Here is a 27,677-nt window from a genome sequence, read left to right as displayed (position 1 = left end):
TAATTCCTCAATTTAGAATTTTTGGGGGAAAAAATCCACAATGAACTGAATCCGTGATAAATGAACCGCGATGTAGGGAGAGATTACTGTATACTGTAAGGGTACAAGTGAACCATTTTAATATGCAGTAGACTGGGCACATACCAGCTATACAAAAACATTGCGGGCTACACTGTGGATTATTAATTAGCGTCATTGTGTGCATTTTAACCCCAGGTCTGTGAAAAGCATATTACCAAAATGAACATCGTTAAAGATCAGCGTTGACTGAAAAGATCATCAGGTACCGTATTTTCCGGACTATAAGGCGCACCTAAAAACCTAAAATTTTCTCAAAAGCCGACAGTGCGCCTTCTAGTCCGGTGCGCCTTATATATGGACCAAATTCCTAAATTTAAACTGGCCCGAAGCATTGTGTCATGAAATCGATCATAACTGGCCCAATGAACACTATGAATCATGAATCAAAAAGACTATGGATCATTATTTTGTGATTATAAAGTAATTTGTTGCATCTGAAGTTGAAATAAAAAAGATAAAATGGAGAATGATTTGATTTGAATTAATAATCTGACATGATGCATTAATGGTGCGCCTTATAGTCCGGTGCGCCTTATATAAGGACAAAGTTTTAAAATGGGCCATTCATTGAAGGTGCGCCTTATAGTCCGGAAAATACGGTATATACATTGTTCAACAAAACGTTCCAATTGTAAAAACACGGTACATCAATGCAATGGGCGTTATTTTGCTGCTTACATTTGTCACTATACATGTCTAGAGCATGCTGTGCTCATCCATGACCTCTGGGATGTTAGCTGATGTTTGATTAACTAAACTAAGCGATACAACACAGGAAGCATGTTTATAAAATATTTTTTTAACAAAGGCCAGAGAGCTATGCTGCTTGAAAATTGCTACTCATGTGGTTCCTCAGGGCCTGCAGGCAAGATGTCACCATCATAAAATCGTATCTGACAAGCCTATTTTTAAATGCAATTCCAGTATTTCGAATGGGGTTGCAATCACTCCAAAACAGTTGATTTATTTGTCAGACAATTTTCATAGGACTAAATATGCTCTTTATTTTTTTTTAACCAATCATCTGTGAAAAATTAAGCATGATGCTGTCAGTTTTTCAGAGTTGTCTTGCACAGTATTTTTCACGGCGCCGAGTATTTTAAGTACATCAAACAAACAAAAAAAATCATTTAAGCTAGGAGTACATACGGATCTGTGAATATCTGCCTCAATTTTAATATGGAAAAAGCCTCTATAAACTATATCGATAATAATAATAATTAAAACAAATAATGCATTTACATTACTTGTAAATGTGCAGATTCAATCAGTTTTTACATTCTTTGTAAATGTGCAGATTCAATTAATCAATTTGTTCGATTCTGATGAGAAAGGAGACCGACCGCACAACAGTTAAGCAATACTCCCAAATCTGAACTGGTCGAATTCAAAAGTAGCCAACAAGCATGTCAAAGACTTGATTTGTTATCTTCAAGGCATAGATTATTTCTTGGCAGGAACAACTCGGGCTTTCTTGTCATTCTCCTCACACACAAGGCTGTTCCCGCAAAGTTGGCTTGTCATTTTTTATTTGTTGTCTCCCTGGAACATTTCTAGCCTCTTTTAATAAGGATATATCTGGCAATGAAGTAGTTTGATTCACTTCCTCACTTCCGCAGGCGTTGGTGAGTAGATCAAACTTTCTAGATTTCAACTTTTTTTTTTGGTTTTGTTTTCCCTAAGCCTGCTTTCTCAACTCTGACGGAACTTTTGTTCAAATTTGAACGGAGTCTGCCGTGCTAATACTTTAGCTGCACCTGCACAATGCAATGAGATCCAATGCAAAAGCTGTAGCAAAATCTGCTTTTACAAGGACAATGAAGCTGTCAAATGGACACATGTAGCCATTCCCCTTATAAAAAAACAAAAAACCATCAAAGTCGCACAATTCTTATTAAGAACACATTTTGATTGCATGCTCAGAAAAAAAGTAATCTAATCAGCATTTTTGGAAAATAATTATTTTTTTAGTCAGCACCAGATGGTGAATATTTACTGGCCAAACCGGTCCATAAAAAAAATAGCTCTTTAGATTCAAATTTTAATATCAATACTGTACACAGAATTTTTTTTTATCAAAGTTTACAAAATGAGCATAAAGTCAAAGAAAATGTAAAGATGCCTTGGCTTTTACATTTTCTATTTGGTTCCAAACATGCAAAAAAAAGAGAGAGAAAAAGACCACTGCAAAAAATTACCATTGCTTTTTTTTTTTTTTTTTTTTTACATCAGCAATCGCCCCAAATAGCCCAAAAAATTCTAGAGGGACTGATTCAGGTAATATCCAACAGTGTCAAACATGACTAAGCAATATTTTTAGAAAAGCAATTTTAAAAAAAAAATGGCATTGGATCTCTTAGGCTTAGACTGTGCAGGTGTACCTAATGAAGTGTCTAAAAGAGCGTGAAACATATTTTCCCAGCCTGGTAGCAGATGTGTGTGTTTGCTTTGTATCATCTCAGCTGGACTGACAAAACTTAGAAACAAGCAAGCTTGAATGCTCCCTACCACCCCAGCCTCCCAACCACACACACAAAAGTCAAATATGGCTTAAAAGAGGAGATAAAATTATCACAGAATATGAGCTCATAATTAGCGGGAAACAGTACAAAGCCATTGTTAAAGTTTTGCTGGCAGCAAAGGATGATACTTCGTTTGGAAAATTCCACCATCTACTCGTGAAACATGATGGGGTTAGCCAGACCCGCCAGGATCCTTGGCACATGGACTGAGATGATTTCTCCAATCATCTCTGGGAAGTTCACCTTGGCGTTGGTCGACTGAGCTTGGACAAACAGGTCAAATGTAAACTGCTGCAGCTTCTTCACCATCTGAAGCGGAAATGATACCAAATATGCAATTTGCATGATTTTAAGACTAGGTTCATTCCAAGGGATTATTTCATGCTAGGTTTGCATTTATGAAGGTCTAGAAAAATCTCTTTTGAGAGCCTGGAATCAGAAGCCTTGGGCAATCTTTAGTAGTTTAAAAAAAAAAAAAAGATTTTTAAAATACAAGGTGATTTTAATCGAATCGAATTTTGACCATTTTTAAAATATTGGCCTTGTTCCTTCTATTTTGTAGGGGCGCATCTCACTCACTATGTGGAGGGAATCCATCAGACGTGTGAGATGGTAGAACCTCTGTGAACAGGATGTAACGCGATTATTAACCAGCCGGTTGAGTTCGCCGATGTAGGTGTGCCGCAGCTGCTCAAAGCATTTCTGGCTCTTCAGACCTTCCACTGGAACTACAGCAAACAAAAAGGTCAGTATTTTTTCCCCCTGAGAATATGAATTAGAAATGACCCATATAAAATACCTATTATGATGACTTCACAAAATAACCTCTGCATTCAAAACTGTTGCCCTCTTATTAACTTGCATAGAGCTGAGATGGGGAAAAAAAAAAAATGACTGGACCCGATCAAAACAACATGTTCCCGCAGCTTTGCTAACTTTGTGAACTGACTAACGTTTTAGGCACACTGACAACGCATTAAAAACGACTCTTTCTTGCAACATCAAACAATTCTCTTCAACTAGCCCACAGACGGGAATATGTTGCGTCATCATCGTTAAAGCTCCCTAGTTGATATTCCGCCATTTTGCTGCTGTCCCTATTTTTTTTCCCCCCCTGTCAGTTGGGTGAACTAAAATTCTTTTGAACAGATCGCAACTTACGAATGCTGAAGAGGAGCAGAGCCTTCATGCACAGGAATTCCTCCTGCGTGAGCTGGATCAACGCAAACTCCTGCGACAGGTGCTTCATTCGGACGCAGTGTTCGTACATGGTGGAGATTTGCATCCGTTGCCTGTGCGCGGTAAGAAGAAAGCAGGGTGAGAAGGGCCAGGTCAAAAAAAAAAAAAAAAAGAGACTCAGAAAAACGTTTTTACACGTCTGACATTTGGTTGTGCGATGAGCTCTGCGGCACACGAGGTGTGAGGTTACCACCAAATTGAAATGCAAATGGAACAAATGGATTTTCCCGCTAACAATATCAGGTGATAAAAAAATCTAAATTGGGTATTTCCCATTCTGACAAGAACAGGAGAGTGAGTGACCAGAGGTTTCGCCACAAATGTAATATCATTTCATTTCTGTTCTATTTGATTAAGATTTGGGAAATAACCACGTTGTAGAAAAACTTGTGAAGCCAGGATGAAGCGGGAAGAATAAAGTTTCATCACTTCTAAAACGGAGGGGTGGAAAAGTAATGGAACATTTGAGATGATTCCACAAAATATGACTGATGCCAACTGACTGAATCAGTGCATGACCTTACAACTTTCTTCTCAATTTCCTCAGATAGAAGCAAAAAAAAAAAAAACTGGAATAAGTTGTGTCTGGGCAAAAGTATTTCGTTTTTTGTGTGTTGTACCAAACTCCATTTTCATTTCTCAGAGATCTCCCACCTGTTTGATAGGTTTCTTTCATCTGCAGCCCAATCTCAATTATTAAAGTGCAAATTGCGAGATGTACAACGTATTGCTAAAGCTTTGCGAGTTAAAGATGGGAGACTGGGTGTCTCATTTACGACGCTTGCCAGTTTTTTTGTCCTTCTTACAGGATAACGCTGGCTTGGCAGCCAAGTGACAGGGAGCACTTTGGTCCATTAACACTTAGCGCTCACATTTCTTTCAAATAGCTCAAATTATACCCACCGTTTCTGAATTACACGAGCTCCACCAGCCGTAATTCACTCCTCCAATTTGGATTGGATAATTCACCACACCCTTTAAGAACAACTCGGGAATCTGTGTTCTATTCGGACATTCAACTTGGGAACTTCGATTTACTTTTAAATGAAATTTTAACCACACTTGCAACTCATTCAGTGGAGCTTAATGTCGCAGAAATTGGAAATTGAGTTGAACACTACTTTACTGGTGTAACTCCAAATGAGAATATGTTAAAAGTTATATTTATGTTCATAGCAAAAAAAAAATGTGGCAGCACAGTGGACTAGCTTTGTTTTTTTTTCTCCATAACGTTGGCAACTTTTTGTTGCTGCTTTGCATAATGGTGTCACGTTTGCGAAAGGTACAAACAGTAAAAGGGGAAAGTAAAATAACAGACTAATGGAAATTTCTGCTTTTGCCCCCTGGCCCTTAACTAACTGAATCCCACCTGGCATTAAAAAGAGGAAAATCTTCAGATAACCAAAACTATTTCTCATTTATGAAAAATTCCCAATATATATATTTTGATTCTCCATAAGCAGATTGTTTTCAACAAAGGAGGGAAAAAGATATGACAGCAAGAAATGAGTGTCATAATGTGTCAAGTGAATTTGATCATTTACTCGTTGAAGACCAGATCAGGCGCAAAGTACAGCAGCCTGCCATTGGCGTTCTTATAAGAGCGCCACCCCAAGGCAAACACCATCACAGTCATCCAGGAATTCTGGATGGCAGTCATTTGGTCATCCACATGTAGAGTCCTAAAACCTATAAAGAGATATTAGACATTTTAAATCACCTATAAAAGTTGAAAGTCTAAAACATTGACTATTTTGTATGAGCTTGATAATAGAATTAAATGTTGAATTTTTGAATAAAATGACAAGTGGCATTCCTCATGGATCAACTTTAGGTCAACTATCTTTCCATTGACTTGTTATTGTTTTGCCCAACTGGTTATCTAATTCTGTCATAACCAATGGACAAATCATTTCATTCAGATTTTTTTTAACTTTTTGTGCTTTCTTGTTAAATACATCCAAACGCATTTCTCCAGTCAAACATTGACAACATATAAAAAAAAAATGTTGCTCTTCATTCAAACAGCCCAAAAATATAGCAGTTTCCATACATGTTCTCAAAATCTTGTACTAACGAATGTTTTTTTTGGACTGTATTTCTGCCTGGAAAATTGATGATGCTTATGGCATGACTTGGGATTTAAAACTCAAGTGTCTTACCTGGGAGTCCTTTAGCCCATTTGACCACTTTGACGAGTTGTCTTTCTCCAAGCTCATTGAGGCTGGTGAGCAGACTGGCTGCTGAATCAGGCTGGCCATAATCGTAGCCTGCATTCACAATCTCTGGCTCAATGGATTCCAAGATGTTCAGGAAGACCATTTGGGAGTTGGAACTCAGGATCGACGCACTTTGGATACTCTCTGGTTTGTTTGTACCAGGATGGTCCTCTGAAGTTCTTAACTTTTTCAGTTTGCGTGCTACCAAAGGGAAAAAAAAAACGGTGTCAATGTTTTCTTGAATCAATCGTAGTAGTGAAGAGACAATGCTTAAGTAGTGATGGATCAGGGGAAAAGCCTTTCCCAACATCAATCATTCAGATTCCGAAAATTCGATTCATCCCCGTAAAACAAACATGTATCTTTTTTTGTCATTATTCCATCCAATAAGATCTGAACTGGAAGTGGAAATTTGGCAGAAAATGTTGACTGCGGTTTAATTCGTCATTCCACTCATCGATTTAGAAATGCCTCGTGCAGCCACTGTGTGTTTTTTTTTTTTTTTTAAACAATTTTAACCAACAATACCAAGACTAATCTTCTAATCTCCCCAACCCTTGAGTCATATTGAACAGATGAGTCTCATCTGTTGGAAAGGTCCGCGGTCATCTTGTTTTTTTTTTGTTTTTTTTTCTGGCCTATTTTTTAAAAAAATGTTCCTACCTGTTAGATTTTGCTGGGTTGCAAAGACATCTTTGAAGCACACAACTGGGTAAATGATGGCCATTTGCATTACATTTGGGATTCAGCCTTCACAAAAACGTGGAGTGAAATTGAGAGATGGCGAATGGAAAAGGCACAGTAGTGAAATTGAAAGATGGCAAGGAAGGAAAAAAGACGACCTAAACTTCAAGATCAAAGTGACACATGCATTGATTGAGTACCTGTTACATATTATCTGAGTTAATAGTTTTCTGCTTCTGCCATCAAGTCTACACCGCATCATGCTGAGAAAATGTGAATCGTATAAGACGAAGAAAAAACTGGACGTAACTCCCAACAATAAAGATGAGTAACAACAACGTTAACTGGTAGAAGTTTAGCACTCTCAAATCTTCGAGAGGTGGTGGTTAAGGGCTGCTTTACTGCCTCGGGGCCTGGACGTAAATCAACGAGGGACTGGCATCAGTCATCAACCGAAGAAAATACGTTTTCTGGAGTGGGCCAGTTCTGGACCTCAACCCAATTGACCACCCAAGAATATTGCTGAACTGAAGATTTTGTAAAGTTGACTGATCCAAAATTCCTTCTGACCAGTGTTCAGTTCAGACCTGCAACTACAGCAAATGTCTGCTTGCGGTTATTGCGGCCAAAGGAAGCCCAACCAAAGTTTCATACTGTTTTCATCCTGCGAGGTGATGTCCAAAAGTATTGTTGTGACTTTGATGATCTTGAATTTGAAAAGGTGGTTTATTTATTTGTACAGTACACATACAGATTTTCATTTGTGGCTTGTCAATGAACCATTAAAAAATGTTTAACCAAAGATTTTCAGCTTTGAGTGCTTCTTGTGGATGCTACCAAATTTTTTGTTTGTGTTTCCTTCCTCGTTGAGTTCTAAAAGTATCTACTCTGCCAGAATGGATGTCCGTTTGAGGACAATACAATTGTCGTTCAAATTTTTGTATGTGCTGAATTTTCCTACCTGTTGACTGGCAGTAGATGTTAATTGTCTCGTGATTGCTTCTCAGAGCTTCTGTGGGGAGACTTTTATTAAAACTGCTAGCTAACTTTGCAGTTCACTCGGCTCAATATTGAATTGCCAGTTTTAGACACAATTTAAGCCGGCCTCAAACGAGGTAGAGGTGAGAGCAAATTACAGATTACATAAGGAGTATCATTTATTTGCCAGGCTAACCTATCTAAATTTTGATCCCATGACAAACATCAAATAAAAATGCTTAATTAAAAGTTCCTGCTGAGGATTGTCAGTCGTGGCTTTAATTCTTTCTTCGAAAGGGGGATCAAAAACACTGCACGCTCATAGTTGTCAAAATGTGTAGTGTACAATGCAATGGTCACGGTGACCAGCTCAAACTGGTGATGTGAATCGCTCTGTTCAATTTTAAAAGGTAGCTCATGGTGTCTCCTATGAAGTGATGGTGCATTAATAATTTCGTCTGATGTTTTCGTTCAAATGGGGTCCTAAAAGCCGTACAAGGCGATGAGCTGTCTTTTACACATAGTTGCACCCTTTTTTTCTATTCATTCGTCAAATGACGAGCTCTAAATATCACGGCAGGATGATCGGTGAATGAGGACAGCTTGCGGGAGCTGCATCCTGATATGAAAAAGCTCCTTCGTTTTATAATTAACATTCCGGCAATAATAAGGAATTCATTTCATCCTAAATTGAACCTTTTAAATGCTACTTGAGCAGATGCCATACTGAACAAAATTCATCAAATTAACTGTTGTTTGCCTCTCTTTAAAGACTTTCCAGAAATGAAAGGAATAAAAGTGTATCTTAAAATAAAAAAAATAAAAAACTACATGTACTACATGTTCTATTCCGCGATGAACTAGTACTAGACACTCTAGTAGAGAGCTGACCTCCACCATGGCTGCACAATGTTAATTTGCACCAGAAATATGGAACAAATCCAATTCTGGATCATAGTCAAAAATTAATTGCTTTATCCTGTTTCTTACCGCAGCTGCACATCAAATTTTATTCAGTTTTGTTCCCATTGAGTTACACTAGTTTAAAAAAAAGTGCAAATTATATGTGTTCAAAAGAAAGTGAGCGTCACCAAAGAGTTCTTTCTTTTAGTACAAAACACGCATGTCCTAATTTAATTTTCTTTTGGTTTCTGGAAAAACATTTCTTTCTTCAACCAAACCGTTTTGGGTTTTTTTAACCTGTAAAAAAAATAAAATAATAAAATATACAATATAATATTTTCTATATATAATATTTTCGACTCACAAACATGCGTTCTGTTCTCCGATATCGGCAATATTTTGGCCTTCCGGATCGCTACAAAACATGTGGAAATGGTGCTGTGACATGCCACAAGTGGACGACACATTTATCATGAGCACATACGCGAAAGGACTCTGGTTTTAGCCCCGACTAGAAAAGATGTGCCTTTTTATGACCAATCACGGCATTAGAAGGCATTTTTGCTCGGCGGGTTTGTCACTAACTCGAGACCAAATTACCAGCGTGTCTGCTGCTTTAATTCACATGTCTCATGTCAGCTTCGCGCCTATCATACAATTTTCACTGTAAACAGAATGAGAAAATGGAGGGGAGTGGAAATTGAACACAAGACCAAAATTAGTCCACTACAAGTCAATTCTTACAGCCTAATATGACAAGCAGATGTAGCTGACAGTAAGGGGAAGTGAATGAAATAGGTCGAAATTGCACGGCGGGCTCAGTCAGGGGCTTGATTATCACTAACATCCCCTATTGTGATGATGCTCCAATTGAGAGTTGTCGAGGAAGTGCAGTGAAGAAAGACTAAAGTACTTGGTCTTTCTTGGCAAAGCACACTACTACTATTACAAATTCCCCTTCCCTGTAATGTGTTTTGTTCATGCTGAGCTTATTAGCATTCATTAAAGACAGTACCTGAATTCAGCACATGCTTGAGATTACGAATGGAATAGTTAAGGAGTACTCTGGGTGTGAAAAATCGTACACGTGATAATTTGGCGGTGATTTCTCGGCATTTGCATGTGGGTCATTTTTATATAATCTGGTCAATAAAATGTTTTTAGCAATTTGTGTCATTTTGGTTTTGATATGGGTATTAATGGTATTATGGGTACTTTATATGCTCATTAAACGTTGACAGACGTGTTCACAAATTTATTTTTATTTATTCTAAATAACAATTATTTTTCTGGCTGCTATTGTGCGAGTATAAAATAGCACTTAAGCTCCCTCACTCACAGAACCCTCTGGTGTATTGCAGGTACATAATAATGAAATGGTCCATATTTGTAAGAAAGAAAAAAAAATGTCAACGATAGCAGAAAATCAAACAATTCAATCAACTACTGCCAAGACCTCATTAGTATTTTTATTTTTTTTCAGATGGAAGATTAATTGAGCCATGGCTTTACCATTATGACTCTGAAAATAATTTTTGGTGTGTTTTAAAACTATAATTCACATACTGAACCCATTTCTGCATCTTTCAGGAATAAGGCCAAGCAGGCTGTGGGATCCAGCATGTTTTTGTTTATGTGAAAACTGATCTAAGGGCTACTGATTCTCTTTTCGGAGGTAACGCGTTTACAAATGGCTCAGCTGTTACCCTGCTTTATTTTTTTTGTTGAACATAGTGTAACACTGGGGCCCAAGTTTTTGTGTCTTTGGTGGAATTGATGCTTAAATAAAAAAAAGCATCCATTTAATAATCGTATGTTTGTCCACCCTACCTCCAAGAGTCATCCCAGCTTCAAAGCACTTCTTCAGCCTACAAGATGGGCAGTTTTTTCTCCTCAGTTTATCGATGGTGCAGTCATTCTTGCTGGCACATAAGTATTTCTGCTTCCCTTTGGATAAAGAGAAGAGCAGATGTCACGTGTAGGTAAGAACGACGACCGATGTCATTTGCGGCCCCACGTTTACCTTCTGCTGCTCTTTTGAAGAAAACCTTGCAACTGCCACAGGTGAGCGCACCGTAATGGCACCCAGATGCCTCGTCGGCACAAATCAGACATGTTCTCTGTGGCGGGTAGAAGTACTCGATGGGTAACATGTGCTCTCTCCCAGTCTCAAACCTTTAGTGCACCGTAAGAAAGACACAGTTAATGCAATCAAATAGTTTGAACGTCCTGCATATTTGAAACTCTTGGCCATGTTTTCTATTTGGAAGTACTTCGCTTGGGCACTGTTTTGGTATTCTATCTTTACTGGGGATTTTGTTGAAATAAAAGCCTCCACTTTTCAAATAAATGCCTGGTAGACATTTATCTACCTTAGCCATTTTAAGTTTAAGACAAAGCTGGACCTTAAAGTTGTAATGCAAAGCATGTGCAGGCAGTGAATATGTTAAAATAGCCTTGAGTTATATCTTTTGACTTTGCGTAATAAATCGACAGCTTCTAACTGCGTGCTTTTGGGACTGGGGACGGTGTGGGAAATATTTGCGTGTCAAAAGTGCAGCCAAAGGGCTGACAGGGTGGGTGGTGGAAGGGAAGAGGCAAAGGGGGGCAGGATGCGCCCAGCGTCAGCCTTTGCGCACAGACACAGATGATGGGGTGGGGGGTAACCCACCCAGACATAACGACGACTCGGATATCAAAATTCACGGTAAAAGACGGAGGAGGGCAAAATGAGTTAGGAAAAAAAAAAAAACACGACAACTCCATCCAGGTTAAGATCACTGTGGTAGATTTCACAAATTAACAAAGGCAGCCAGCGCACGTAATCTCAAATGAAAACGATACAGGAAACCGTTCCGTCCCATTAGTGATAATTGTGCTTATCTTAAAAGACAATGTACATTCTCCAACTTTGTCAAGTAAATGAAACAAATGAGGAACCAGAAAGCTTTCACTGTTTCTTTATCATTATTCACTAGTTTTATATTGTTACAAAACTTTTAACCAATTGAGAGTAATATCAAAGGATACAAAAAAAAAATAGATACAGTGTATGTACACAGGATAGGGAGCAGTATTAATTCTGCAAGCGACTGTTGAGATAGTTGTATCTTAATTTTGCGTACAGGAAGGAAAGAAAGTGTGCCAAAACAGTTTCCTGCGGAGCTTCCCATTCACCACCATGAAGGGTGTGTGTGTGTGTGTGTGTGTGTGTGTGGGGGGGTCCTATACTATAATCCAAAAATACTTGTTCACTCCCATAAGGTGAGACCTTAGTTGAACTTTGGGGTCAGTGAAGTCACGTTGAAGTTTTTATATGTCATGTTGTGTTTTTGTTGATTTGGTTCTAGTCGTGTTTATTTAGTTTTGTCAAGTTTCCTCCCTCATTAGCCCAGTCACTGAGCCAATCTAGTCTTGTCCAGGTGATCCTGGTTGTCTTATCAGTTCGCTTGTATTTAAGTCCCTGTTTTGGTTCTGTTCTTGTTGCTTCATTGTGTTGGCTGCGTCACTTTCATGTTATTGTGAGTCCTATTTTTCTTACTTTCTATAGTTAGGTTATGCCCACATTTGCTGTTACTTGGGTCCTCAACCTTGCCAAAACTGTGATAGTAAACACGCTTTTAAAACAATACACATTTTAACATGTATCTTGGGACAAACAAAGATGACAACAATAATGATAAAGCTGCTGTACAGTACATTCTTGTTCCAATGCTAAATAAAGGTCCTTGTTACAAAAAAAAAAACTCGACAAAACGATGCTGTAATTGGGTTAATCAGATATTGTATCTCGTGGCGTGGGATTTAGACTCCAACCAATTGTGCAAAATACCAGCAAGTGGTGAAAATGAAAAAGCTTTTCTTGTACCTGCTGTTGACAAAAGTACAGTTTGATTCATGTAGCGGAGACATGCAAATTGTTATTTGTGTGTTTACGTTTGTTATATTTCATTCCGCTGTGGCGTGACACTGACATCATAGTGCACAACATCTGGGGAACGTGGGAAGAAAAAAAAAAAAAAAGCTTTCTAGTTCAAAGCTACTTTGGCCTTTTTCAAGAATTTGATTTACGTACATTAGTCTAAAGTCACTTTGACTTATCGTACTGAAGAAAATGAATATAAAAATGAGTTAATTGGAAAAGGAGTACGTGCTTGAGCTCCTCGCTGGCGCAAGCGGGCTTTCTCATCGGTCGGAGGACATGCCTGGGAGCCGTGCATGAGAGATTTGAAACAAGTCAGCCTTTGGGTCTCACAAATCCTAAAATTAGTCCACTTGTCAATCTGCTGTCACTTAAAATGGAATAATGAACATATTATACTTAACTTAAAACATCTGTAACAACCAACACAAAAAAATATTGGTGATGAAAACAGTTGAGAAAATTGACCCCTAAATTTACCCCTAAAGCCCCCAAACAAATTTGAAGTGAACAGTCATGTAAATCCACATCTGGAGTCGCTCACCTGCAGTGCGACATTTTGAACATAAACAAAAAGATGGGCAAAAGGTGACCTCATGTCTGTGTTAAGTTTCTACTCGACATCAAAATAGAATTTGACCTGTTTCCCTTCACGAAGGCCTTATTTGTGATTTGGCTACTGCAGGCTTCATCGTCGTTAAGTAATTCAGCGTAAATATGATTTGATGGATGGTCTCGGTAGTGAGATGTATTACCCGGGGCTACCAATACCAGATAGCGCTCACAAGCATGAGGGATGACATCAGCCAGACATCGGCTGTCTGCTGTCCACTAAGCTCTGTTGACAGTTTTTTTTGTTCTTCATAATTCTCGGGGCTTAGATCCATTCTTTGAAGCATTCAGTTTAAAAACACAAGGGAAGTCCAATTCAAGATTCGATCCACTTGCTGGAATTTTACGTCATGCGGATATAATTCATTGCATTATCTCTTATTTGCAAAAAACAAACAAATGAAATAGCACCTTGTTCATAATGTATTTTGAGATTGTTTTGCGTTTTGTTTGTTGTTACTAAATCTGGCTATAAATATTCATTTACTTTCCGCCACTCGTGCTGTGAGCTGGAGTCTATCCCAGCTGGTTTTGAGCGACAAGGGGGGTCTACCCTGGATTAGTTGTCACGTAGTCACAGAGCACACGCAGAAGAAAAAAATCCAACACTTAAAATTTTGAAATTGACAATTCAGTTATTATGTATGTTTACGAAATTCCCGAGGAAAATTGATTACCTTTAGAAAATGAAATATGGCAATGCACACACACACACACACAAAAATCCCGGCCAGGATTTTAACCCAGAGCCCCAAAACTAGACATGCACATCACAAACATAAAATATAACTTAACGACTTAAGTCGCATAAGCGTTATTTAGGGCAAGGGTGAGTTAAAAAGCATGACACCAACTTAAAAGTATGCTTAGAAGTAAGCTTGTCATAAATAGCCAAATCACAGTTCAATGCAAAGTGAGGCCGCCAGTTTGACATCAAATATTAGAACGCAGAACATGATTAATAATTAAGAGTTTCATTCCATTTCAATTTAAGAAACAGATTCCTGCTATTGGTCAACAGTAATTACTTGAGCCCAGTCATGATCCTGGGTCAATTGGCCAGTGAGTCTGGCAAGCAGACTTTTTTTTTTTTTTTGTGAAAGGCTTTTTGTTTCATCTTGTTAATGCCTGTTTGCTTTGTGTTATGGGCGCAAATGTCACCCTGGGCAGAAAATGTTATTAAGAAAACTACCCGTTAGCAGCCAATTGATAACGGTAATGACAATATAAAAAAAAATCGTGACATTAAATTATAAATCTGAGGTAATATTTTACACTACATTCCCGGGGTTGCAATTGTTTATTTGTCTGTCCCATTAAAGTCACATTTATGGAGTTCGGGTTGATTGTATTTTTTTTTTTCCTTCCAAAAAACGACTTTGAAAGTACACTATGTGATGCTTACCTCGATTCGTTGTAGGGGACTTCCACCCATTGTCCCACCTCGGTCTTGATGTAGTTGTCGGCATATGGCGGCACTAACATCCCACTCGGGGGATACCACGGCTCGGCGCGTCCTGCGCTTCTCTCGTATGGCTCGCAGATGAACGCCGCGGCGTTCCCCGTACCCGTGTGCGGTGTTGACACGCACTGCCTCGTCCCCCAAATCTGAGCGTTGTACCTGTCCCCGGGGATGTAACTGCTGGCCCACTGCGTGTCACTCGGCACCCCGTTTGTCTCCTCTGACTTGACACCGTATTGCTCGAGATGGTAGCCACCACCGTATTGATCCAGATGGTATCCACCACCGGCGTCTTGTCCGTAACCTGAAGACACCGCCAGGTGCTTGAAGGCTCGGCATGATGGTGCCACGACGCAGTCACGCTCGTGGAGCACGCTTGTGGTGAAAACGCACGCCATGTGGTCAAATTGTTTCGAAGTTACTTCGGAGGAGTCTCCGAGCGTGAATTCCAAAGAGGAGGTCGGATTGATGTTCTGCTGTGATAAAGTCGCCTCGGAACTTTTAAACATCACGGCTCGTTCTTCTTGACCGGTGGAGCGCCTGTACTTGGGTTCTACTTGGTATGAACAAGCGGTGGAGTGGCGGTGGTCGCTGGAGGCGCACCGCGGGAGTGCGTGTTCAGCGTCGCTGGCGTCACTGTCCACGGAGAGCCCCAGAGACACGGATACGGCTTTGCAGAGCTCACGGGCTGTCTCCGAGATGGAAGCGCAGGCATTAATGGAGGGAGGGTCGCCCACACGGCACTGCGCCTTAGGCGAATCCTTGTGCGCATCAATCGCTCTGTGACAGTTCTGTTCGCTCCTGTCATGTGCTCCGTAAATCTTCTCAATGTCAACTTCGTTCAGACGGCTCGTCTCACCTCCTGTGGACTCTTTGGCCAAAAAGCCATTTTCTTCCGGCGCATCTTGGCCAGTCACAATTTTGTCCCCGGCTGACCATAATGTGCTACTTTGGCTCATTTCCCAAAGAGACTGAGTCGGTTTTGGTTTGGTTGCTTGGTTTTTGCCACTCTACAAGTCCGGAGAGTGAACTTTTTTTTTTTTTTTTATCTCTCTCTCGGTGCTCCGTGCGACCGTCGAGGCGTCCAATGAATTGTGCGAGAAGATTAGAACCTCGTCAAATCAAGAAGTGAGTCAGAGTTCTCTCACTGAACTAAAACACGCATGTGTTTAGCTGTTTCCTACCACCAATCGCACATACAGGACACGACGACCTGTTCCGTGGAATTAAAACGTGTTGATGAGACCACAGTCCTTATTCTAAAATTAATTTGTGATGAATGCAACTCACGCTATAGACACAAAGCAATCCTTTGGATCAAATGCGCTCCACTGCACGTTCTTGCGTAATCCCAAAGTGGCACAAAGTGGGCAGGGCAGTTATAATATACGCGTGTTAAGAGTCTTTAGGGGTGGAAATGACATTATTATATAAATTTGCGTAACCTTGCTGGATCGTGTGCCACTACTTTACCCGCTGCCCACAAAAAAAAAAACACATTTTATAAAAGGTTTGTTTCACTGGGTGATTTACCCACGTTTTAATGCACAGATTCTTCCCAAAAATCATAAATGGGTTCACTATGACTTGTTCATTTAATATTTTGTCTAATATGAAATGGTCACTAATCCACGCTGAAGTATTATTCCCCCAGTTTGCTTTTGACCTCGATTGACACACATCAAGTGTTTGACAGCCTGAAAATGTGTATCATTGTAAAAGGATTGATTTATTTGTTTATCCATAAATAGGAAGAATTTGAACATATATAGATTGCCATGGGAAATCCCTTACCCCATTTGACCCAAATTAGTCGAATAGTGTCACTCCTTTGTAGACTTTGATTACTTTGGTAACTATCATGCCTCCTATGTTGCTACAATATGATAATTTTAGACATATTTTCAAACTTTATTCCAAGTCTGCTCCCTCTGAGACCCATTTAAAAAAATGTACCAGGGCACCTTACACCTCAAGGGACAAAAAAGGGCTCGTAATGTACTATTTGTGGGGAGGAAAAAAAAGTATTGCCAAAATAATTCAGTTACATCCGGTAACTTGAGCCACGGAGAACTATATTTGGGGAGCGTCCTGAGCACCACAGTGGAAAAACTTCTAGGGCCCATGAGTAGGCAGATGTGCATGAGCTCCATGCAAATCCTACATCTTAGTCTCAGGGTTTATTATTCAGCTCCAGTTGCATATTTTTGAAACTGTTGGGTGTACAATGTATTCTGCCACAGACCGTACCATCATAATGTAATGAGATTCTGTCTTGACAGTTATTTATGCTTCATTTTGATGATTACTCAAACTATATTCTCATCAATGGGAGTTTGCAATCAATGATGTGGATTCCTGCTCAAATATATTCCGAATTCAACATGTCCACTTTCTAAACTGCTTATCCCCCTCAGGGTCGAGGTTGGCTGGACCTGAGGAATATTCTTGATTGGCCAACATCAATATCAAGAAATATAAAGTCTGAGGGAGAACTCAACCCACGCTTGCAAGCAACAAAGTCAGGCAAGTGTACCAACAATACACAATGAGTGAGACAATGCTAGCGTACTCATTTACTTTTACAGTTGACTTTTTTTGTACTCTGCTGCCTACGATGAGGTCAGTAGCGCAAGTGAGAATATCTGTTCTTACCTCGCCAAATACAAGTTAAGTCAATCCAAAGCATCATATAGCCCATTGTGCCACTTGATCACATTCAAAAGCAGTTTCAAAGCTACATGAGTGTGTGAATGCTTTGAAATGATGCTATGATATGGCATCATTTTTCAGGCAAGTCGGTTTTTGTCCTTGATGTACCCTTTTTTCATCAAAAGTGAAATAATCAAAGTGTGGGGTGAGTGATGGTAGTCTGAAAAAAATCGGTTGCATTTATTGTGATGTGGACAAAAGTTGAAGGTTGATTACAGATGAACTTGATCAAAATTCAAATGCCTTTGATTTACAATCAAATGGCCTCACGCTGCATTTACATGCATCGAAGAAAATACTGTACTACATTAAAATGACATTTTCAACTGACTATTAAATTTGTGTGCTAACGCTAGAAACTTTATATTTAAACTGCGATATGATGACTCAGCAAATCGTTGTCTATCTTTTAGTATCGAGCAACAGCCAATGGGGAACACCAATGCTATTTCATTTACATGCAGTATATCTAACCACCGCTGCAATCGTTTTTTTTTTTAAATGGCCATTTGTCGCCTTAATCCGTCTCGCTTTTCTTGCACGTCTCAGTAAGGCGACAAGCTAAACACGCGGCTAAAATGACCACAAACAAACATCGCGAGAGCGCTTCTTTGAAAAGAGGGAAAGTACGAACCGTGACTTCCGTAAATAGAATGCCTCATTAAAGACGAAAATACCAAACGTCCTCATCATAACACGTTATTCACATGTTCAGTCTGCTCTGGTTTAAGGTGTCGCCATGACCCCCCTCCAAAAAACCAAACAAACAAACCACCAAAACGCCAAATGCAATTTGCAAAGTTGAATTTTTAAGTGTGTACGAATTGCATGTTTACTTGGTCCTTTGAGTTTGCTTTCATGCTTTGTGCATAAATGTTTCTTGGTGTTCAGCTCGGTAGTATCTGTTGCTCCTGGCAGCGGCGCGCAAATCCAAGCGAGCATGAAACGCGTGCGCGCCAGTGCCAAAAGCGCATATGGGCACTGCCATTGCTTGATGTTACTAACTCTCGTTTGTGTGGAACATCAAGGCTAATTTAGTTTGGATTTTCAAATACGACCGACCGATGAGCCTGTAATTGATGATCTTTCCGTGTTTTGTGAAAAGCAAAAGGCCATTCTTTTTTTACTTCAAAGCATTTGCATCCTTCTTTACGAATGTACCTTGTAAACTAAACAGACAAAAATATGGTGTTCAACGATTTTTCCACTTCTATACGTAGAATTGATTTGTTTGCTTTTTTTGGGGGGGGGGGGGGTTTGAGTCACTTATATCCTTTTTTTTTAGTGTACCACTCATTTTGATTTGTGTAATCCAGTTTGGCTTGTTTAACTTGGTGTGTATTTCATGTTGAACCAGGAGTTGGCTGTTATCAAGACAAAGATCCTTGTTTTTTGTTTATGCTAGACTTTTTATTAACGGTCTGCTGCTTGGGGTTGGACAAACAGACCCAAATCGAATGCTCCACAATTTTCTTTTTTTTTTTTTTTTTTATATCCTTGTTCACTAATACCAGTAGCCGAGTGCCGTTCTAGTTGGATCAACCTCTAACTTTGCATAAGTTTGGCCACCCACATATTGCTTTGAATTCATTTGCTAAACGTCTCAGATGTGTAACAAACAGGAAAAGAGTCGAAAGGGCCTTGCCTGACCGGAGATAGAATATTTACTGCTCAAAAGCTCTCTCTTTTTTTTTTTTTCACCACAAAACAGGAAGCGGGCATGAAACCAACATGTGTGATTTTTATCATCACACAGCCAATCCTCAATGATTGGTTTACTTGGAGAAAAAAAAAAAACAACCAAAACTTGCTGACTCATTTTATCCACCTGAAAATCAGATTCAAGATTCTGCGTGATTAATGAAATGTGTGTCACAGGACGCACGAGTGAACTAAGTGTTGCTCATCTGTGGAATTACAATCAGGCAAGTTTTAGAGCTGCAACTTGCCGGTGATATGCAGCACCCCATAAGCCCCCCCTCCCCCCTCCCCGTGCCCGCCCGTTACACACTCCATCCAAATCGCAGCCTTTGTAATTGAAAGGATGTGGCTTGCATTACAATTCGAGCATAACTGGGCCTCACTACAGAAGCCACAATTGCTAACGGACACACTGCACTAACTGTACTTTGCTTCACTTTTCAAGTAACTGAAATGTAATAGTATAATTTCTACTTAAGCGTATCAAATTTTTAATTGACATCATGTACTTTCTCGTTTATAGCTTTGAGTGAGAGATGATTGCACGTCGTCACTTTGTTTTGGGGTGGCAGTGTTCGGCGTTGTTAAGCGTTAGCCAAACATCTTAAATGCTCGACTTTAAAATAGTTTTTCACACTGTGATTAAAATGGATTTTCTAATTATGTGCTTTCATTTTGATGCATCTCTTGAATTGAAATACGTTATGTTTTCAGTTTCGAATTATTTTCTATCAACTAAATTGCCCCAACAATAACAAGTGTTGATTCGTTATTAGATTTAATAACATAAATAAGTCGCGAAAAGTTCAGATAGCATTTTTGTAGATACATTTGGGGAGGGAATTGTGCTCTGTGTGAAGATTTAATGTTGCAGGTGGAAACATTCAAATAGTTAAGTCCAGTAGACTCGTCTCAACTGCACATTTTGTTTGAGTGCCAGGGGGGGGGGGGGGCTGTCTTTTGTATCAAATCCAATGCCAATGAGCTCAGTAATCACAAAATCTCAGCAGAAATCTCATTTTTCAAACTATTGTGGCAAATAATACGAGAGAGATCAAAGTCGGTCTTTTGAATAAAGTTGCAAAAAGTTGCTTTTTCCTGCTCAATTTGTAACTATTCAAAGAAGTCGCAAAGGCATCTCGTTTAAAATGCTGCAAATGCATCATCATGAAGATAAAAACGTATTGTTTTTCAAATGACAAATATGACCAAATGAGGAATTCCTCTCGCTACTTTTACATACCAAATGAAATGTGATGACATCATCAGCCACATCCAAAACTAGAACCTTGTATGGTGACCACCACTCTTGATAGGCCAAGGATCTTTCCTTTTGATCCACATTCACCTTGATTGTGTCCATCCTTCCAGATATGAAACAGCAGGGTTAAAAAAAAAAAAAATCTTCAGTTCATACCCTCTTTGAGGGAGTTTTGTCATGTTTTAATATTCATTATCCAATGTTCTGATTATGATCACCTTCGGAATATTATTCATCCCAACTGACTGCTTGCCAGAAAAACAAATTGTACATTGGTTCATAAAGGCTAATTTATGGCCACCTTGGTCATTTCAAGGAAATCCATGCCAACATACAAATGATTTAGAAGCCATTCTTTTTTTTTCAGATAAACTGACGTTGCCTTAAGTTTCGACGAAGGAACTTTCCTCCCCTTTCCCAAACTTCCAGTTGAGTTTGTGTAACCTTGAAGCTTCATGTTCACACATTTCCCACTTTTTAAGGGGAAGGTCTGATGTCTCAGCCTTGACATTTTGCCTCGGCGAAGCCTTGCTTTTTTGTCTCGGCTCTCCCACACATTCCCTCCGTTATCTCCACCCCTTCTTTCAGCTCCACAGCAAAGTGTAATATCAGTACTCGCTGGCAGGAAAAGTCAGAGCAGGAACTTGTTACCGGCAATCCTTGCCAACTTGTAATGCCCCAAACTGTCATTAGTGCTTTGTTCCTACTCGTTATGAGATCCAAACCTTTACACCAATCATGAATTCACATAATTAAATAATCAACTCAATGAAATTGCAGGTTGCTTATGTAAACTGCAGGGTCGGGTAAAATGATCTGACACATTTGTAGGTTTAATAAAATGCAAATAAATGAAAGAAGCTAAAACTTTGTTGTTTTTTTTTCGCGAAAAGTACATATAATGCCATTTTGTTTCATTTTAATTTCATTTTCGTTTCCGAATAATGTTTTTTTGGTCTAACCGCTGCGACATTTTCTCGAGTTGTGACGGTGCGAGGTCGGCTGGTCAATTTTCGTTTCAATGCTGATCCACTGGCTCTGAAGTTAGTAACCCATAACAAGATCATGTTTCGAGCAGGTACGGCATCATGTCTACCAAATCTGAAGTGCAAATGGAACGCTCATTGTGATGCAGTTACCGATTCATTCTTGATCATCGTTTCCACAATGAACGCGCGATGCTCACCAATCCAATTCATGTTAGCAACTGAAACGAAACCAAATAACATAATTCGAAAATGAAACGAAAAAGAAACAAAACAAAACAGCATTACATGTACTTTTCAAAAATACAACTTTTTGGGGTTGCTTTAATTTATTTGCATTTTATTAAACCTACAAATGTGTCAGATCATTTTGCCAGACCCTGTACTATTACGGAAGCATATTCCAGCAAGGCTAGTTCAAGGCCCTTCCAGGAGAGCAAAATGCAGGTGTTAAACTTTGCAGTTCGTCTTCTTATCTGGGACATTTTAGTTTGGCAGTCATTCGCGGCCTTCATAGTTGCCCCTGTCCGCTGCAAAAATAATAGCCTTTCAAGAAAATGGATGCACATATTAATAAAAATGAGGGAGTCTTATCATGTTTGAATGCTTGTTTTTGATACGGTGCAATATGTAACTGTACTCGTCAAATCCCGCTATGCTTATGTACACACATACTGTCGTTTTGTCCAAATCGACTCGCCAAGAAATGTAATCGCTCCGTAATGCTTCCATTCAAGACAGCTGCACTATATCTCAAATCAATTTATCACTGGAACGAAATGTACAATATATCTTTTCAGCTCTTGTTGATTTGTTGAAGGAGAAATTTGAAGTCCCCTGGCAACTAATTGACATGTGCTTGTGTTCCAAACCAATTGTGATTCATCTTTAGTTCTTTTCCATCATGATGAGCAGCCAAGATTTTCCCTTTTAAGCAAACGTTGCCATCCTTTCCAAGACTGATCTGTGTGTCCTGCCTCTAAAGCAACAGTCGCTATCGCACGTCTGTTTGTGCATCATAGGCGAGACATCAAATAAGCGTGGATGGAACATTACATGTGCCCGGTGTTGAATCGTACTTGTTTAGCCTGTGAGACAGTCAAAACACAGGAAATAACTACTACGATTTTCTGTGACAATGACCATATCCATATCAGTATTGCCATTACTTGATTTCCCCCCCCCCCATAGTCAGACTTGTTTTCTTTTATGCAGATACTGTTGAGTAAATACAGATACTACATTATTCAGATTGCATCACAATTCATTGCAGGTGAAACGTCCTGTTATGTCTCCACAGAAGTTTTGTACAAGGAGCACAAAAAATAATAATACATTTGTCATTTACTTTTGTTAATCTCTCCGGTGTAATTCTTAATTGATTGAAACAGAATCACACGAATGTGACACGCTGAGAAAAAGATGGTGGGTTTTTATTGTTTTATATTAACTTGATTTCCCTTGGAGTTTGACCACTCTCTGCTTTTACTATGAAATGTCCCTTTTTTTTTTTCTTCCAAACTTCAAATGTCACTAAATGATCATTTCTCCAGTAATGACATTTTACTCAACGCAACCTCACGTAGTCTGTCATTACAACTTGGAAGAGGCTCTTTGCAAAGTCACAGGGGTTAAAACGAGATCGATATGCACGATAAAAAACAAGCTCTTACACTCATCCAAATAAAAGAAACTTTCAAATTTTATATCTCCACTTTTTGAGGAAATAAAAACATGGCAGTAACTTACCTGAAATCTTGAAAGAAATGTAGACCCCGTATAAAACTTTCACCATCGTTTCCTCAAGCCGCCTCTCGCCCAGGCTCCAAATTTTCCCGCTGTCGTTGCATTATTTGCATTCGTTCCCTTCGTTCAACATCAATCATGCAGTGTTTGGAGAATTCATTTGTTTGAGAGTGTGAAAATAATTTGGCATCGTCTCTCTGCATTTGTAAGCTCCTGATGATAGCTTACGTAACTTCTGTTGTATTAAAAATTGACTTCAAATAAAAAAACACGTACTCTTGCTAAATTAACCACAAAAAAAAAGGCTAAATACTTTATTCCGTCAAAAGACGAGAAGTCCATGTCAAGAATCCATCAAATCCTAAGTGTGTAGTGATACTGCTGCTCCAGTTACCATAGCAACGGCTGTTTGTTGTCTCTTATATACCTGTTCTAGCGTACCCCCTTCCCCAAAATCTCATCCAATCGAACCAAAATGTCTTCCTCAATTAAATATCATTGCATGAGACCCGACTGAACATAATAAAGATGCCCAGTTAGCCAATGCGAAAGTAATTATGTGAGCTTGGTGACGTGTCTATTTGACTTTTTTAGTAGCAAGCCTGGAACATATAATCCTCCTTCAAGCATGTTTGTGCCTCAATTAATAACGTCTTGGCTCCTCTAAGCACAAGTCAGAGTGACATTGAGAATGCCACATCTACAATAAACGGGGTCACGCTGCACCTCGGAGCGGCAAAAGCACCGCTCGGCTCTGGCCCCGTTCTCATCTCGCCATCGTACACTTATTCGGTGAATCATTTGAATTTCATGCAGCCTTGCTTGAAATCAGATCAAAACAGTGCTTTTGTTGACAGAGTGACAAACAGAAGTCAGTCTTTGGCCAAGAGCGCTAGATCAGTTTTTCATTTGTCCTTCAGGTTTTCCAGCTTGAAAAAGATTTACAATAGCATCAGCATGTATCTGGTGAAGCGTTGCTTCCCCTCGTTGCGTCTGCTGTACTTATCTTGTCAACATGCTCCAGGAAAGTAGCAATTATCTTATCTGATATTGTCTGCGTAGCCACAGCTTAATAGCTCATTTCTCGCCTCTATTAAATTCATTGTTGTCCACAAACGCATTTGTGATTCGTTGCGGTGACGTGTTCCAGAGTTCGTCGTGATAAAGAGCACTCTCGTTTGTATATGAGTGAAGCCGAGATCTTAAATTCTACTGTAGCACTTTTGGGATTAATTTCACTCAATCGATATTTACGTTTGTAGAATTGAGGAATTATTGGTTAGCTTGTTTGCCTCACAGTCCAGAGACTTTTTCAGTTTATTTTATTTTTTTTATTTATTTTCTTTCTTTTTTTTTTTTTTTTTTTTTTTTCTTTCAGTGACTCACCTTTGGAAGTGACCATAGAAAAAAAAGGTTGTTGTGCTCCGGGGAGACCTGGAAAATTCATCTCACCAAGTTCTTCTGTGCAAAAACCACAAGTGCGTTACAATGTGATCCATTTCTAGGTGTGGTTCATCTTCTCAAGCAATTTGAGTTCTAACCATAACTAATTAAGAAGAGGCAATAGTAGATTGGATTAAAAAAAAAAAAAAAAAAAATCAACCTATGCTATGCTACTACCACAGAGTGAATGCAGGGAAAAATTGAAGAGGCCCAGGACTGAGCCTTGAGGGACACGTCAAGTTGAGGATGTAAGATGTCCAAGATGTAAGATTTAGCACAATCTTGACAATTAATCAAACCGTACACATGTTGAAGTTTATAGGCCAATATTGTTTTTTATTTACCAAGCCCGCAAAAAGGTACGACGACCTACAACAACCTCTGCAGCCCCAAAGACACTTGACAAGTTGTTTCCTGTTTTTTTAAGGTAGTTTCCAAAATCACATTTTAATGTCAGCTGAGTGACTGTAAATATTCCCCCGCTGTGATTATGACATTTTTTTGGGCTCAATCTTTGTATGCTTTGAAAACATTCTGACAGGCGTCCTGTGTTTTAGTTCTGAGATCTGTCTCACTTGTTTGTAGCTTCTGGAAGCATCAGTGTGGAGTCTGAATGAGCAGCCAGGAGGCATGAATAAATCCTCTTCTTTCTTGACACCTGTGACAATAGATTCATTACGAAGTGAAATACTATTGACATTTTCCAGTAACTGCTTTCATGGATCCATGCTGGACCTTTTGATTGCCACAATGATTAATCCAATATTCCTTAAAGCGCACACACATGTGACAGGAAGGTTAAAACATCCTGACCCAAAGTGAAAGTCACATGCCGATATATATATATTTTTTTTTACTCATGTCTGTCTACATTTTTTAACGTGATTAATAACCTTTATAGGTAGTTAAAGCGATAATATTTATGATTTAATTGTGATTCGAGAGACATCTTATACAAACACGACTCAACAGTTGCTTCTCTATTTGTGTCCACAGCAGCGCTAACGTCCGTCCACCTCCCTCATTTTCTATTGTTATTTTTCCCGTCACAATCAACAGTCAGTTTGTGGCATGGCGGTATTTGGAGTTGACCACACACACTGATGGATTTGCAATTTTTGAACAAGTTCAATATTTACAATTGTCGCCCGTTGATGCTTTCCGAGTAATATGGGGTTGGAAAATTAAACACAGCAAATCTGTGACAGACATGGGATAATAAAAAAAAAATTACTTTGATGAAAAGGACAAGTCAGGCTGGTTATTCATGTTTGTACCCCCTTTAGCAACGAGTTTATAATAATGACAGCTGGTCCTTGTCCAATTCCAATTTTCTTGAAAAAAAAAAAAAAAGCTTTTGAAATCTTATCAGTAAGCAGGACCAAATGGAGTAGGCCTAATTAACCATAGACGCGGCGTCAAAGCATTACATTTCTAGAAGCAATTGTTTCTTGGCACCAAGATGGCACAAAAGCACTACTTTGGCGCCACCTTGTGGCGTCTTGAGGTATTCCAGAAAGCGCACGACAGCAAATGCGTGCAATTTTAAGCAAGTAATGGAGGATACTTCTTTTTTTTTTAAGTATGATTAGTTAATAACACCGAGTTGGTGGCACGCTGCAAAACCAATACGCCTTTAATATTTTCATTAATATTATTTTAGGAAGAGTTTTAGTACAATGGATGCATTGGCGATAAGTCAGTGTGTCGTCTGCTACTTGGCTCAAGTCATCATGGTTAGACTCCATCTCCCGGCGTCCCTGACCTGGATACCGTTACAGAAACATTGTTGTTGTTGTTTTTTTCAAATCTCAAAGACTAAGCAACTAAATGTTTAGTTTAGTCTTGTAAAGCGAGAGCTCGGCATTAGACTGAGATAGCACATGTTGAATGGCGAGGCGCATCCTGTCTTCAAGACATCAACACCCCGATGCACAATGCGTGAGAATCAATGACGACATGTCACCTTGTATTCGTTCTCGTCCTCTATCTCTTTTACTCAGGCTGGAGAGCTTCATTGTGCTCATACAATGTTTCTTTGATAGTGCAATACAATACATGTGAAGATTGTGTTCCAAGCTGTCCAGAAAGGAAACAAATCATTCATGCCACATTTAAATGTTTTTTTTCAAATAGCTTCCATATGCCGTATTGTGATACCGTGAAGTTTTTATTAGTGAAACTGAATAGAATCCAAGTGACCCTCAATTACTTGTGTGGAGCGCTGCGCTTTGGGAGCGTATGAAAAAAAAAATATTCCTCCTCCTCGCTATTAAGATGTTTTTTTTTTTTTTTTTTAAATAGCAGGGAAGAATTATGACCTGAGGCTTTGCTGATGTGATTGTATGTTTACAACATTTTTGTCAGAACATTTTGAAATTACTGCCAGTTTTTACCCTCGTTTGTAAGGGGGGGGGGGGGGGGAAAAATCGTTCAGTTGGCAATATGAACTTAATTAGACCAATATCACCACTTAGTGGACAAACTATTACATAGCAGGAATGAAAGGTGGACTTATGTGTGCCAGTAAAGTTCCAGGACTTGAAAAATAATTCATATATTAAAAAAAATGATATATTTGATTCACATATTTTGACATTCAATAAAGCCGTAGAATATACTATATAATAAACTGTTAAATCATTTGTTAAAACGACACCAACTTGTTTCCAGCTATTTCCTTAACGCTTCATCAATAAGATACAAATGTAAAATATTGAGAGAAAACCATTTTCCTCCAGGCCCGTTGCCTTGGCGTCTCCGTTGAGGTCGGCGTTGTCTTGTAGGCCAGTGACACCTCACTTCGGGTATTTGACAAACTGACACTCACAGAATCAAAGTGTCCAACTCAGCTTGTCAAATACACGAAGTGGGGGGCCGGATCTCCCTGAATCAATCCTGATTCCTTCGGAGAAAGTTGTCTTCAACAATGAGCTGAATGAGTTACCTGCAGTGTGTTGGGCTTCTGAGGACCGATGGTTCTCGCCACTCCCGTCCGTCTTTGACTACTAAGAGCTGACAGTGTCATTTGCTCTCAGCATTTAGGCTACAAAGGGGAAGTCAAAACGAGGAAGATAAAGTGAGTGGCTCACTTGCAGGAAATGTGTGGAAATAAAGTGTCAACATGTCACGCTTGTGAAATGCTTTCTCAGATAGATACGCTTTACGTTTTGTGGTGTTCTGGTGCGCTTATCGTTGTATTCAAG

General features: G+C 39.2%; 1 protein-coding gene and 2 long non-coding RNA genes across 3 annotated transcripts; 1 reads left to right on the top strand and 2 right to left on the bottom strand.

Moving 5' to 3' along the window:
• Positions 1-96: 96 nt before the first annotated feature.
• On the bottom strand, positions 97-15,980 carry LOC147043465 (androgen receptor-like). The gene is made up of 8 exons (XM_085935887.1): positions 14,566-15,980; positions 10,650-10,801; positions 10,457-10,573; positions 6,005-6,262; positions 5,387-5,531; positions 3,765-3,895; positions 3,183-3,331; positions 97-2,912 (listed from the first exon to the last, which is right to left on the bottom strand). The coding sequence occupies exons 1-8, from the start codon at positions 15,579-15,581 to the stop codon at positions 2,754-2,756; spliced, it is 2,127 nt and encodes a 708-aa protein (XP_085792013.1). The 5' UTR covers positions 15,582-15,980; the 3' UTR covers positions 97-2,753.
• LOC147043463 (uncharacterized) lies at positions 12,103-27,625 on the top strand. Its single transcript, XR_015068691.1, has 3 exons — positions 12,103-12,147; positions 17,040-17,148; positions 24,407-27,625. It is a non-coding gene; the product is annotated as an uncharacterized LOC147043463 (long non-coding RNA).
• On the bottom strand, positions 21,767-27,514 carry LOC147043464 (uncharacterized). Its single transcript, XR_015068692.1, has 3 exons — positions 27,419-27,514; positions 25,047-25,129; positions 21,767-24,489 (listed from the first exon to the last, which is right to left on the bottom strand). It is a non-coding gene; the product is annotated as an uncharacterized LOC147043464 (long non-coding RNA).
• Positions 27,626-27,677: the final 52 nt, after the last annotated feature.

The sequence above is a fragment of the Syngnathus leptorhynchus genome, chromosome 17, assembly GCF_054491065.1.
Source record: "Syngnathus leptorhynchus isolate UIUO chromosome 17, UIUO_Slep, whole genome shotgun sequence".
NCBI classification, from domain to species: domain Eukaryota; kingdom Metazoa; phylum Chordata; class Actinopteri; order Syngnathiformes; family Syngnathidae; genus Syngnathus; species Syngnathus leptorhynchus.
Note: the sequence above shows the minus strand (reverse complement) of the source record. Positions and strands in the feature narration are given on the sequence as shown.

Excerpts from the sequence above, each read along its gene's own strand:
- LOC147043465 (XM_085935887.1), bottom strand. The coding sequence starts at position 15,581 with ATGAGCCAAAGTAGCACATTATGGTCAGCCGGGGACAAAATTGTGACT. Across the intron at positions 6,263-10,456 it reads AGCTGGGATGACTCTTGGAG|CACGCAAACTGAAAAAGTTA; the intron begins GTAGGGTGGACA and ends TCCCTTTGGTAG. Across the intron at positions 3,896-5,386 it reads CCTGATCTGGTCTTCAACGA|GCAACGGATGCAAATCTCCA; the intron begins GTAAATGATCAA and ends TACCGCGCACAG.